This window comes from Pollachius pollachius, assembly GCF_949987615.1.
Source record: "Pollachius pollachius genome assembly, chromosome: 1".
In the NCBI taxonomy this organism is placed as follows: domain Eukaryota; kingdom Metazoa; phylum Chordata; class Actinopteri; order Gadiformes; family Gadidae; genus Pollachius; species Pollachius pollachius.
In genome coordinates, this window is record NC_136934.1 from 37,171,682 (window position 1) to 37,184,891 (window position 13,210).

The 13,210-nt window shown below is 48.7% G+C and overlaps 1 protein-coding gene across 2 annotated transcripts in view; it reads left to right on the forward strand.

Moving 5' to 3' along the window:
* The window catches only part of sema6cb (semaphorin 6Cb), a 120,338-nt gene that overhangs the window by 82,988 nt on the left and 24,140 nt on the right, over window positions 1-13,210 (forward strand). For both annotated transcript variants that reach the window (XM_079758328.1, XM_079758329.1), the window contains exons 9-16: window positions 1,971-2,061; window positions 2,884-3,006; window positions 3,475-3,563; window positions 4,517-4,734; window positions 6,921-7,052; window positions 7,318-7,473; window positions 10,011-10,187; window positions 11,678-11,815. In XM_079758328.1, the coding sequence (XP_079614454.1) occupies window positions 1,971-2,061; window positions 2,884-3,006; window positions 3,475-3,563; window positions 4,517-4,734; window positions 6,921-7,052; window positions 7,318-7,473; window positions 10,011-10,187; window positions 11,678-11,815 (1,124 nt within the window). The remainder of the gene's footprint in view (window positions 1-1,970; window positions 2,062-2,883; window positions 3,007-3,474; window positions 3,564-4,516; window positions 4,735-6,920; window positions 7,053-7,317; window positions 7,474-10,010; window positions 10,188-11,677; window positions 11,816-13,210) is intronic.

The following is a 13,210-nucleotide window of genomic DNA, read 5'->3' on the forward strand; positions in this document are numbered from 1 at the left end:
TTGAGCAAGGGATCTGTATTTTAGTTATGTCCCCTTAACACTGGTGATGTATTGTCAGTTTTATGGACACCTAAATTGCTCTATTAGATATGGCAGTGTGACCTTGGAGAAAGCATTCAGGACATTTCTAGCTAAGCGCCTTATAGCTTAATGGTCTAGACGGATGCATTAACATTCAATAGACACCAGAAAATAAACGGTGGCCATGCTTGCATTGTTTTGCATGTCTCACCAAGCACCCCAATGGTTTGATTGAAAAATGCCTAGCCTGGGATGTAGTGTAATTATTCCACTCTGACTCACTTTCCACTTTTACCATCACTTTGAACATTTGAAATAACTCAAATGTAGAGTTTAATTTATGTATATAATGGTCAAAGTTTGTGCAGAGCGGTTGTGGAACAGAACTGAACAAACACAGATATATCATGTATTTCCATGGTGAACCTTCCACCACAAATGAAAACTAAAGAGCTGATTGACTGGTGAACCGACTTCAACGCCTCTTGCCCCCCTCCCCCACTCCCCACATGGTGCCCCAACGTGCTCCAGCCGCCCCACCTCCCGTTAACACCTTCCCCACTGCGGTCACAGCGCTTCCGTCTGGAAACCAATCACGCAGGTTAGCCCAGTGGACGTCCGGGAATGCGAAAACGTGTAAATCACAGGGAATCGCTCTCTGGAAGGCCATAGGGAAAAACCTTGGGGGACCAGGAAACCTGGACGACGGCCATTTTTGTGTGCACGTGTTGTTTTTACAAAATGTATGACTTATTTGTTCATATTTTCCCGTTATTGTGTGTGTGTGTGTGTGTGTGTGTTTGTGTGTGTGTGTGTGTGTGTCTGTCTGTCTGCTTGGGCATGCGTGCGTGCATTAGGCGCGTGTGTGTGTGCTCGACTGTGCATCTGTGTGTGCTTGACATTGCATGTGTATTTATGTCTACATCTGTGTCTGTATGTGTGTGTGTGTGTGTGTGTGTGTGTGTCACTGCCAGTGACAGAGGAGGCTGGGAGCTTAAAGCGCCCCAGTGGACATCCAGCCTAGCTCTGCCCTGACCGATGCTGCTCCACGGCCTTGCTGCAGCCAGCCCACTCCTGCTCTAGAAGGGGCCCACTGTGTACATTAGGACATAATGACCCGCGCTGGACTCTCCTAGTCAGTAGAGGGTTAAAAGAAGCTAGGTTATGGCAGTGAACTGTGACTAACCACATTCATAGGCGCACGCAACATCTGTGGCTTCTGAGCGTTTTTCCCTCGGTCTTTGGGAGTCTACTGAGTGTGTCGTTCTACTAAGGAGGATTTGCTTCCTGGAAACTGCTTTAAATATAATGTGTTTTTCAACTCTGGGAACATCTTTATAGTTGTCTTTAGTATTCTGACGACCTCACCTACTTAAAACCACCCCCTTTGTCCCTACAAACGCACGCACACACACACACACACACACACACACACAAGGGATTTTCTGGCCTTGCTGTATCTGGGGTTTACAACCTTGTTAAACAGCAGGTCAGAAAATAGCAGCTTAATATCTGTGGGCAGCAGATATCTCGTCCCTTGCCAACCTGACAGCCCGGCCATCCAGCCCTCGCCCACAACCTTTCTTACGGCCGCCGTACATCACACATCAAATAAACTAATCTTTATGACTCATGTGTGGGCCTTCATTACCGGCAGATTGATTCGGCACGCATACTTTTATGTTTTTCTTCTTCAGTAAACCCGACGGCATAAAATGTGCTCGGCGTGTGTTTTGAGGTGGGGCCAACGTTTTCGGGGGGGCCGTGACAGTGACCTAGCAGGTGATCACGCGTCATCGCGCCGTAAAACACGGCCATGATTACTTTGAGGAGACTCGTGTTTACAACGGGTGGGGCTTTGTTTTTTATTTCAGTGTTTTGTCGCTGGGCGTTTTGCGTAAATCTCTTGGTATATGGCTTCGTAAATGTCTCCCCCTGTCTGACCTCAGATGGCCACGCTGGAGCAGGACGGGGAGGAGGTGTTGGGCCAGGCGCGCTGCCCCTTCGAATCCCGCCAGTCCAACGTGGGCCTGTTCGCTGGTAGGTCCTCCTGGGTGATTCAGGACCCTCACAGGGCCTCCTTATGTTTGCTTATTGTATGTATTTAAGTGAGCATATGTGGGGTCGGGATAGACAAGTGCTTAGGGTGATTTGGGAAACAAGGTGCCCTCATTAATGACAAGTATCTCAAATAATTCACGAAATAGTTTTGGGTAAAGGTGTCTAGCAAACTAGACTAGACTTGAATTTGATTATATCAAAGTGTGTGTGTGTGTGTGTGTGTGTGTGTGTGTGTGTGTGTGTGTGTGTGTGTGTGTGTGTGTGTGTGTGTGTGTGCGTGCGTGCGTGCGTGTGTGCGTGTGTGCGTGTGTGTGTGTGTGTGTGTGTGTGTGTGTGTGTGCGTGCGATACTGCCCCCACCGCTGATGAGTTATGCAAAACTGGAACAGGCCAGCAGACCTCAACTTGTTCAATAGTTTCATGAGACGGTAATCGATTGTCTGGAACATTGTCAGCCTCTCCTAATAAGATCAGTTGCCATCTCCTCTGATTAGGAGATATGTCCTTTCTTCACCAAGTGAATCTGGGCCTGGTTTCTAGTGGCCAGTGGGATCACAGTCTGGAATGTACGACAGACGGACCCTCAAAAGCCGTCCCTGATCCCGCCGACGTTCCTGTGACATTTACTCTCAGTACACACAGGGGCGGGCTTCAAGAGGGTGTCACGTTCGCATCTGTGCTCATCCACTTTCTTTTAAAGGGCAATGAAAGTTACCTGACTTAAAAATAAGCCCGCCCAGGGTTGTCTTAGGGGTTTCTGTGAAAAGCGTCTTGATTGATGGGTTGCTTTCTGCCCTGCCAGGCGGCGACTTCTACTCGGCCACCATGACGGACTTCCTGGCAAGCGACGCGGTGATCTATCGCAGTCTGGGGGAGAGCAGGCCCGTCCTGCGAACCGTCAAGTACGACTCCAAGTGGCTGAGAGGTGAGGCGGTCCGACAAGCTGTATTACTTATTTAAACGGCCTCTTCTGTGGTGTGCTTTTTTTGTGCTGACCCGCTGTAACTTATCAACTAAGGCTTCCGCTATCGCTGTTTGTTGTGCCCGGAAAGGACATTTTTCTTTGTTTATTTGTATTTTTCTTGTGGAAGCATTCATTCACAAGTACAAGAACGCAGTGTCCCTACAGTTCAGTTCATTCCCACCTCTTCAAACAGAAACCTTTGTGTTCTCCGTGGGGGGGGGGATAGGGGAGAGGGGTGGAGGGTGGCTAGCAGTGGGGGGGAGGGCGGGCGGTGACTTGCTAGCTCGCTGTCTCCCCGGGTGTTTCCACTCCACGGCGTGGCGAGGAATACAAATCAGCAGCCGTCAGCGCCGCAGCCTCAGTGTCACTGTTGAACATTCTCCTCTCCTGTCTTCCCCCCGGCCCCCCACCCCTCCCTCCTCCTCCCAGAGCCCCACTTCCTACACGCCATCGAGTACGGGAACTACGTGTACTTCTTCTTCAGCGAGATCGCGGTGGAGTACACCACCCTGGGAAAGGTGAGGCTTGTGTCCTGCCGCTACGTCAGCCCCTGTCGGCGCCGTGCTGGTGTCAGCCTGATTCCACACAGAGCGCCTGGCCAGAAGGACCTAGGCTCTTGGATGTGTTATTGAACAATTTGCACTTTGGAGAGTCAAAGCTAGATTATTGCGTCGTAAGAAAAACGCTGTGTTAAGGAGGGATGAGTGATTTCACCCATCAGCATTGGGTTTACAGTACTCTGGACTCTGGGCACTTTAACACTTTATCATCCTCATCTTATTAGTTTAAGCTTTTTATTTGTCACCTACGCCTTCATTATACAAGGCAAAGGGGAACCGTCGTGTATGGCTATTTGGTGATATAAGAGAGTCATGGGTCCAGAATGTTTATTCTCCATCGTTCCGATACCGAGAATTGACATCATTGGTGCAACTTTTTAAGTTAGACCAATCATGTGCTGGGATATATGAAGAAGAACTTAAGGTTCTTAATATAAGAGAATAGCCGACTGCAGCAGTTCCTGTTTAACTGTGTTAACTGTGAAGTACGATGTGTAGTTTCATACTAGTTCTCAGAATTTACACTATAAAGAAAAGCTGTTTGCAAACTCACTGCACAGGTAGGCTCCAAGGGACATCGACGTCGGTGACGTATACAAAGCCAGGACCGATGGCTTAGTTTTGGTTTGACGTTGACACAGCGCAATGAACGCGCAGTCGCTTCGACAAAGTCGCGAACCTGTTTTGGTCCTGCATCGGGTTAACTTCGGGTTTACGTTAGCGGACCAATCACAGCCCTCGCTGCTGCGTCGACTCGACGCAAGCTTACCATTTTTGGGAGGCGCACGTCAGGGCCTCGCAGTGGACGCAAAAAGGGTTCGGCGAGGACGCATCGGCTCCATAAACCCCCTTGCGTTGCGCCGATGCCATACCGTAACTCTACCCTAAGGTGTGTTGTCTCCCCCCACCAGGTGGTGTTCTCACGCGTCGCCCGGGTCTGCAAGAACGACAACGGCGGGTCCCCGCGGGTGCTAGAGCGCTACTGGACCTCCTTCCTGAAGGCGCGGCTGAACTGCTCCGTGCCGGGGGACTCCTTCTTCTACTTCGACGTGCTGCAGTCTCTCACCAACGTGCTGCAGATCAACCACCGGCCCGCCGTGCTGGGGGTCTTCACCACCCAGGCCAACAGGTTAGTTGGTGCTACCCCCCCCCCCCCCCCCCCCGCGCGCCCACCACACACATACACACGCACACATACATACATACACACATACATATGTGCATAAACACATGTATACATATATACATACATATATACGTCTATACATACATACATTCAAGATACAATACTTTATCGCAATACAAATCTGTACAAGTTGCTAGGGATTTGTTTATTCATGCATGCATGCATACATACATACATACATACATACATACATACATACATACATACATACATACATACATACATACATACATACATACATACATACATACATACATACATACATACATACATACATACATACATACATACATACATACATACATGCATGCATACATATATACATCAGTGGAGGCTCCTCCATTGAGGAGAGGGAGGAAGATCCTCCTTAACATTTTTGAGAATAAAAAATGTAGATTGAATTAATGCCCTTAAATATGACTACTTTAATGCCTTTCAATATGTAATGTTTGTTTCCCTGGATAAAGACATAAGCACCCCCTATCGCCTATTGACAATTACTTCAGGGAGGTCGTTCCTCCCTCAGCCTCCATTGACTCCCATTAATTTCCCCGAAAGTACTGGCGGCCGGTGAATAACATGGGTTTCAATGGGAGAGAGGAGGAAAGTCCTCCTCTGAGTGGGTGTGACCTTAAGGAGTCTGATTTGTGCAAAAATCTATTTGCGCTGCACTATGAACCAAGAAGCAGGATCCCTGGCTGGTGAGCGGTGTTGCCAGATTGGGCAGATTTCCTACCCAATTGGGTTACTTTTAACCACGTTAGGCTGGAAAAATTATCATTGGGTGGGAAATCTGCCCAATCTGGCAACGCTGTCGATAACAAACCCGCACTGCATTGCCGCACAGTCTAAGAGACGCAAAGCAAGTGAAATCATCTGAACGATAGCAAGATTCTAGGATTTGCAAATAAAGTGTACAATGGAAACATTTGAAACAGAGGACATTGTTGATGTTTTATTACACAAAGCAATCCATTCATTGAGTTACAGCGCTAAGTTAGCGACCAAAGAAAAAGGTAGACCACTTCCCAAAATCGAGATCACCAAAAGTAATGGCGACGTCAGTGTTGTGAGTGCTACATGGTTTGCTAGGTACTCATGGCTTACTGGTAGCACTACTAGCAATCGACTGTATTGCTGGCCCTGTTTGCTAATGAATAATGGCAATCTCCAACGTGGGCTGTTCATGGTTTCACTGATGTGAAAAATCTTGATAGGGCAACCAAACGCCACGACAAGTGTCAAGATCACGTTGATGCTGCCGACTTTCCTTGCTAGACACCATGCCTATAGATCAGGTTGTTTGAAATAATGTTCTTGTTCTTTTACTAGTTTGTTACTCTGACCGTTCTGTTTGATATTGTGGCAAGGGTGTTGTAAGGGTGAATGATTCAGAGCATGATGCTTTTTAAATGGCATCACTTCTGGACTTGACTCTTTTCTTAAAACAATTGTAACTGAAAATAAACTAAATAATTAATAGCTAAATAACAACCAATAACCTCAGTCATTTAGGGTAAAAATAGGCCCAATGATAAGCCCAGATTTTTTTATTTACTTTTACAAATCAAGAGTAGGCCTGATTTGAGTAATGGGCTTTGTATCCTTTCCTTTTGCCCTTGTAGTCCATTTCAAAGACATGCTGCCCACCAGCTTTCAAATTACAGTGATGCCACTCGTGGCTTTGTATCTATTTTATTCACATAACTATCCCTCCCTACTATTTGGTAGTTCACCAAAAAACCCTGAAACAACTTGAGTCTCACATTCTTATGCCACCATACACCAACAGGGCAAGCAGGCCAATGGCAACCAAGCGCGCAATCCTTCCTCCCTCACTTTAAAAACCACCAGCCGCCACTGATATACATACATACATACAAACAGTAGTAGTAGTGGTAGATTGGGTTAGGGCCAGGGCTGTGGTGTCAAACCATTGGTCTTGAAAAGTCCCCAATGTCTGCTGACCTTGAGCAAGCGGCCTTTGCTCCTACAAATCATTGCTTTTTAAAAAAATGCCTGCAAAACAGTAGTGGTAGCATTAGTCGTGGTTAATGGTTCTCTAGATCATTCAAGGGGGCATTTATACTTCCTTTAATTGTTAATGGTGTGTCTCTGCGTGGTCCCAGCATCACAGGCTCAGCGGTGTGTGCCTTCTACATGGACGACATTGAAAAGGCTTTCAACGGCAAATTCAAAGAGCAGCGCAACAGCGAGTCGGCCTGGACCCCCGTGCCCGAGGAGCAGGTCCCCAAACCAAGGTAACGCGAGGCCTTTCTAAACGACTCCACTGAGACGTGTTTCCAAGAACATGTTCATCTGTCGCTCACAATGGAATCCACATCTGCGGCACGGCTGCTGCTGTCGTTTTACTTGTCGTGTTTTTCAGAAAGACGGAGCACAAAACATCTGTCCTCAGCCTCCCCGCTCTGCTTCTGAACTAAAGCTCACCCAGATGTCTCAGGCGCCTTTCCTATTTGCTTATGTATATCCATCACTGTCTCTTCCTCTGCCACGCGCCCGCAGGCCGGGCTGCTGTGCGGCCGACGGCTCCGCCTCCACCTACAAGTCGTCCACCACCTTCCCGGACGAGACGCTGACCTTCATCAAGTCCTACCCGCTGATGGACGAGGCCGTGCCCTCGGTCAACGACCAGCCCTACTTCACGCGCACCACCAGCAGGTACGGACGGAGACTTAAAGGGACCCTATTACAGGTTTTTTTCTTAACCGAAAAAAACACAGGGTGCACGCCAGTGTTTAACCAGGAGTGGCACTGCTTCCTAGGTTTCCGGTTACAGTTCCCAATTAAAGAGCTGATGTTTTACCCCAGTGATTCCAAGCCATTTAAAAACTCTACCAACTGGGGACATCACAGGTGGGAGTGTCCAACTTCATGAAGTATCGATCAACTCCCCTGTTGCCTCCGCCATTGTGTATCGTACCAACCGGTAGACTAGACCTGGATCTTTACAGCCTAAACCTTGGGTGGACACTTCCACTAACCCTCGTGTCGTCGGTGGATAGACTTTGCACAGACATAACATACATTTGAGAGCAACACGGTGACCAGACGCTCCCTGAGACAAAGTGAGGCAAAGTGAGGACTGCTTGTACCTGTCGTGCAGACACACAGCCGTGGCTTTTGCTTCCGCTCCTCAATTTTGGCTTGGCTGGAAAGGTCGCCGATTAATCAAAACCTAATCAAGGCCAGCGGTGGGCTGGCGGGGCGCTGCGTGCTTGACCTCATCGAGAGCGGCAATGCAATTATGTATCCTTCAAGTGCAAAAACACATTAATTGTTTCCCTCGTGGCTGCTTGTTGCCGTATTTGTGCACTTCTGTTCCATTATCGGCCAGCCACACGAAGCTGCCCCCGTAGCGTGTTCCTTCCCAGCATGCAGTGCGGCGGATATCGACGAGTGAACTCAGATGGAAGAACAGCGCCCTGTCCCTCATTAAAACCAATTAGATTTATTCTGCACGGGAGAACGGGTTCGATTGCTGCCCACATCAAAGAGCTCTCCCACCGGCTCTCAGTCAATCCACAGGAGGTTCTCTCAAACTCTGTACAAACACACACACACACACACACACACACAGTGGATGTGTGTGTCTTTTGAAAAACAGCTAGTGGCAGATAAGATAGGTGTTGACACACACACACACGCACAAATGCAGATGGCGCACAGACACATATACACACACCCATGCAAACATGCACACACACGCTCGCACACAAGCACGCACACACAGAAAGCAGTTCCCTGTGCACTACATGCACCCAGCATCAACATCTGCATAGATGACTTACACACAAGAATCATACACACATGCGTATCCCCCCAAAAAAAACAAAAATAACCTCACAAACGTGTTTACACACCTGAGTCCAACACCACACACAGACACACACATTCTCTTTCTCTCTGTCACTCGCTCAATCACTCACTCACTCCCCCCCAGCCCCCGCCCGCCCAAGCTAAAGTCACGCCACACTGTCATCCCAGTTGTGGAAGTGCATGTTGAGTGTGTGTACGTGTATGTCTATGTATATGTGTGTGCGCATGTGCGAGAGTGCGCATGTGTGTCAGCTCACATCTGGTGCCGAGACAACACATCTGGCTTCCCCGCTCCTCGGAGAGGTGCAAAATAAACGAGATCCAACCAGGAGTGGCGCATCACGCCGCGGTGACAAGCGGGCGCGCCGTAGCGTGGCTGTGTAGTTATTGTGGGTAAAGAGCCAGCTGGGCTGCTGCTGCTGCTGGTGGTGGTGCTGGTGGTGGTGGTGGTGGTGGTGCTGGTGGTGCTGGTGGTGCTGGTGGTGGTGGTGGTGGTTGTGGAGGAGCTGATACGGGGTGGGGTGGATAGATAGATAAGACGCTGCTCCCTTATTGATCCCAGAGGGGAAACCTCAGCTGTCAGAGTAGATAGAAAGCACGGGGCACAGGCAGAGAGAAATATGCTGCATAATATAATAGGGGATATAAAAATAATATATATATATTTAGGTATGTACAAGGTGAAGTCACTATAGAGTGAATAAAACTGGAAACTTCTCAGCATTGTGAATAGAAAATAAAAAAAGTCTACCTGTGCTTTGGTGCAAAGAACAAGTGGAGGGCTCTGGGGGCCGTGTTTGGATCCCTTTAATGCAGTGGTGGAGGGAAATCTTTCTCAGATCGGTCACACTACTTGCTTGGCTGTCACCGACACCAAATGAGAAGCAGAAGGATCGCTGTGAACTCGGAAACCTCTCTTGACTGCAGAGATTTATGGAAGTGCAGAGGGGAAGGTGGGGGGGGGGGGGGGGGGGGGTTGGCTTCGGGTGAATTGATAGACGGATGGATGAAGGAATGCATGGATGGATGAGGCTCTTTGGAGGCTGGGTGATCAAGCAATGGGTGTTTTAAGGATGAGAGGGATGATTGATGGCTGGAGGCATGGAGAGAGTTCACAACAAACACTGTTTGCTTTTCTTCATACTGGATCAAATATATCAGGATTTAAAAGCTCTGGTGTGTCTGTAAAGATCTTGATTTGCACTGCTTCTTCATAGACCCCGTTTTTACACAGACTTTTCCAGATGTACCGCCGCTAAGCTCTGTGTAACCCAACCCCCCTTCTCTCTCTCTCTCTCTCTCTCTCTCTCTCTCTCTCTCGCTCTCTCTCTCTGTCTCTTTCTCTCTCTCTCTCTCTCTCTCTCTCTCTCTCTCCCCAGGTTCAAGCTGACCCAGATCACGGTGGACACCTCGGCCGGGCCCTACAAGAACCACACGGTGGTGTTCCTGGGTTCGGAGAACGGGCGGCTGCTGAAGATCCTGGCCAGCACCCAGGGCTCCAACGCCTCCTTCAGCACCGCCCTGCTGGAGGACATCGACGTCTACAACCCAGAGAGGTAACCGGGGCCAATCCAGCGCCGCGTTCATCCAGGGGTCGGCGTTTGCATGCGGTGGGGGGGGACACTCTGTTAAGCACCGATGGGAGGTGCACCACTGCACGTGTCGCAACTCCTTCCACGCTCAAAAACTAGCAAGTGTGAGTGACGACTCGCCACTTTCCCTCAGATATGAGGATGTAGTTCTTGGTACGTTGATTGTGTTCAGACGTTGCCCTGTGGAGGGCTTATAAGGGCAGGTGGACACAATGCTGGTGGCGACGCCGTGAGGACATTTTCAATGCACTTTCGCTCACGATTTGTTCTCTCTTAGAGTTCCTTGTTTCTAGGCAATGGCCGGTTTTGGTCGGTTGTGGTTCCTTTGCCGGTGTTGGGAATCCGTGTTGGAACCCATTCTCTGGTGTTGCCTCAATGCCCACACAGCTATGTGTACACAGAGACGCATGGACAGAGATATGAAACCACACAAATACACATACATTTACACATACTTACCCGCACTCACTCACTCACTCACTGACATATACACACACACACACACACACACACACACACACACACACACACACACACCTACACACACACACACACACCTACACACACACACACACACTCCTGGCCGGTGTGCTGCGTTGTCACCCCGCCAGGCCCCGTCCCGCTAGAGGGCCCTTGCCTCACTGTCGTTTTGTTTTCTCGACCACAGCCTGTTAAGTCTTATCTCGGTGAACTCATCCACCTCGGTTCAGGCAGAACCGTCTGCTTAACATATTGTCCTCCCACTCTGATAGCCAGTTGCTGTTGATCCAGTTTAATATGATGTAACTCAACCGAGCAGATGAAACAGAACCGCCCTCAGCCTGAACCATGGCCGCGTGTGAAGGTTTACGCTGCTGGCTGTAGCGTGTGGCACTATGTGCTTGGTGTTGCTCAGGTATCATGTTGCATTGTGTAATGCAATGGTCCCCAATAGGCGACCCGCGGGCCAGACCCGGCCCACCACGAGTTGATCTATGGCCCACAAAATAATTACTGAGAATATACTACGTGTTTTTTATATTTTTTGTAATTTAACCCCTGGTGTAATGTATTGCTAAACATAACATGTTTTAAGGTATAACGTGTGCTGTGTTGCTAGGTGTCATTGTTTTGCTAGGTTTAACTTGTGAGGTGTCGCTTGGTGTAACGTTTGGCTGGGTGTAACATGTTTAGTGTGTTGCCGCTAGGTGTACCTTGTTGCCAGGTCGGACATGTATTGTATTACTAGATGTATTTAACATGTATTTAGTTGCTAGAACATATTGCTAGGCGTATCGCTTGGCTAGATGTTACGCTTGGCTGGGTGTAAGGCGTGTGTTGTTTGGTCATCAGTGTAACGCTTGGCTAGGTGTAACGTGCTATTAGGTGTAGCATGTGTTTTTTTGCTGTGTGAAACTTGTTGCAAGGTGTAACGGGTCGCTAGGTGTGACATGTGTGTGGTGGTCTGTCGCCAGGTGTAACGTGCGTGGAGAGGACCGGAGGGTACTGGGCCTGGAGTTGGACCGGGATAACCACGCCATGTTTGTGGCGTTCTCCAGCTGTGTCATCCGCGTGCCGCTCAGCCGCTGCTCAGAATACAGTGCCTGCAAGACGTGAGTATTATCACTAACACCACTGAGGAGGATTCCACAGGCTGAGCAGCCTCTACCACGCATACGAATACCTGGTGTGTGGTAGAGGCGGCTCGCTCTGTGTCCTGAAATCCTCTGGTTTCTTGTTGTTGTTGCTCTTGGCCACTATGTTTTGCGCTAAGAAACAGAATGGCTAGGTGGATAGATGGAATGTGAAAGAAAATGTGTTTTTTTTTACCAATGAATATCCTAGAATTTGGGGTTTTAGAATCACTCCTTGTTTTTCAGGATATTTAAGTTAATCAGGCTATTGAAGTATTCTTTGATATATATATCACATTTGACAGTTGGTTCTGGTAGGCACTGATGACGGTACTTTTCGAATTCGTTAGTACTTTTTGGAGGTAAGGTTGATTTTTTTTTTTCATGGCTCCCCTCGATTATTAGAAGTTTCCATGTTATAATCGTCCATGATAAATCTAAAAACAATGAAATTCAAATGAAACCGTGGACAGCAAATGAGGTTACCATCTGTAGCAGAGAGCAAAGCGCTTTGTCTCCCCAGCCTCGGTACGGTTTTAAGCGATAGCTAATGGACTCGCTCGCTGGCGTCATGTTCTATTTTGGGTGCATTGAGGAATGTTCACCCCGCTCACCCCTTTTTCGGTCAAACTCTCATCACCAAAAGCCCCCCCCCCCCCCCCCCCTTCCCTGAACCCAATCTCAACGAAGGGAACGGATTAATCATCCATCTCACAGGGGAATCTATACGCCCCCATCGCATGCTAAGCCCCCATTGTCAGGGCCTCCAGAACCACTCGACAGACTTTTACATGTAAATTGGAAACAGCTGATTGGCTGAGAGCCAGCGCTGGTGGCGCTCTTGTTTTCTCAAGTTGTCGAGCGAGCAAAGGAGAGAGTTGGGGAGAGGGAGCCAGAGGGAGCTGGGGTGAAATGTAAGACAGAGTTAGGGTTATGAGAAAACAACCCATAATACTTTATCATATTAACAATATTTTATCACGTGTGGGTAAAGTCAGGGCTGGGGCCCAACTCAGCCGCGGATTAGGGGCCCTCATCGGGGTTGAAGTGGTCCTCGTTCGGGAGGAGGTTGGGGGAGGATCAGGTGACACCCAGTGTATTTCCTCTCTTCTGCCCCTCAGTCCTTCACAGTCCAAAGAGAGATCCACCTTGTCCACCTCTCCAATCACTCCTCCATTCCTTCATTCCTCTCTCTCGCTCTCTTTATCGCTCTCTCTCCCTCTCTTTATCGCTCTCTCTCCCTCTATCTCGCTCTGTCTCTCACCATCTCTCTCTCTCTCTCTCTCTCTCTCTCTCTCGCTCTCTCTCTGCGTCTCTGTTCTACCTCAAGCTCGCTCTCCCTACCCTAGCGCGCTCCTTTCAGAGGACCTTACT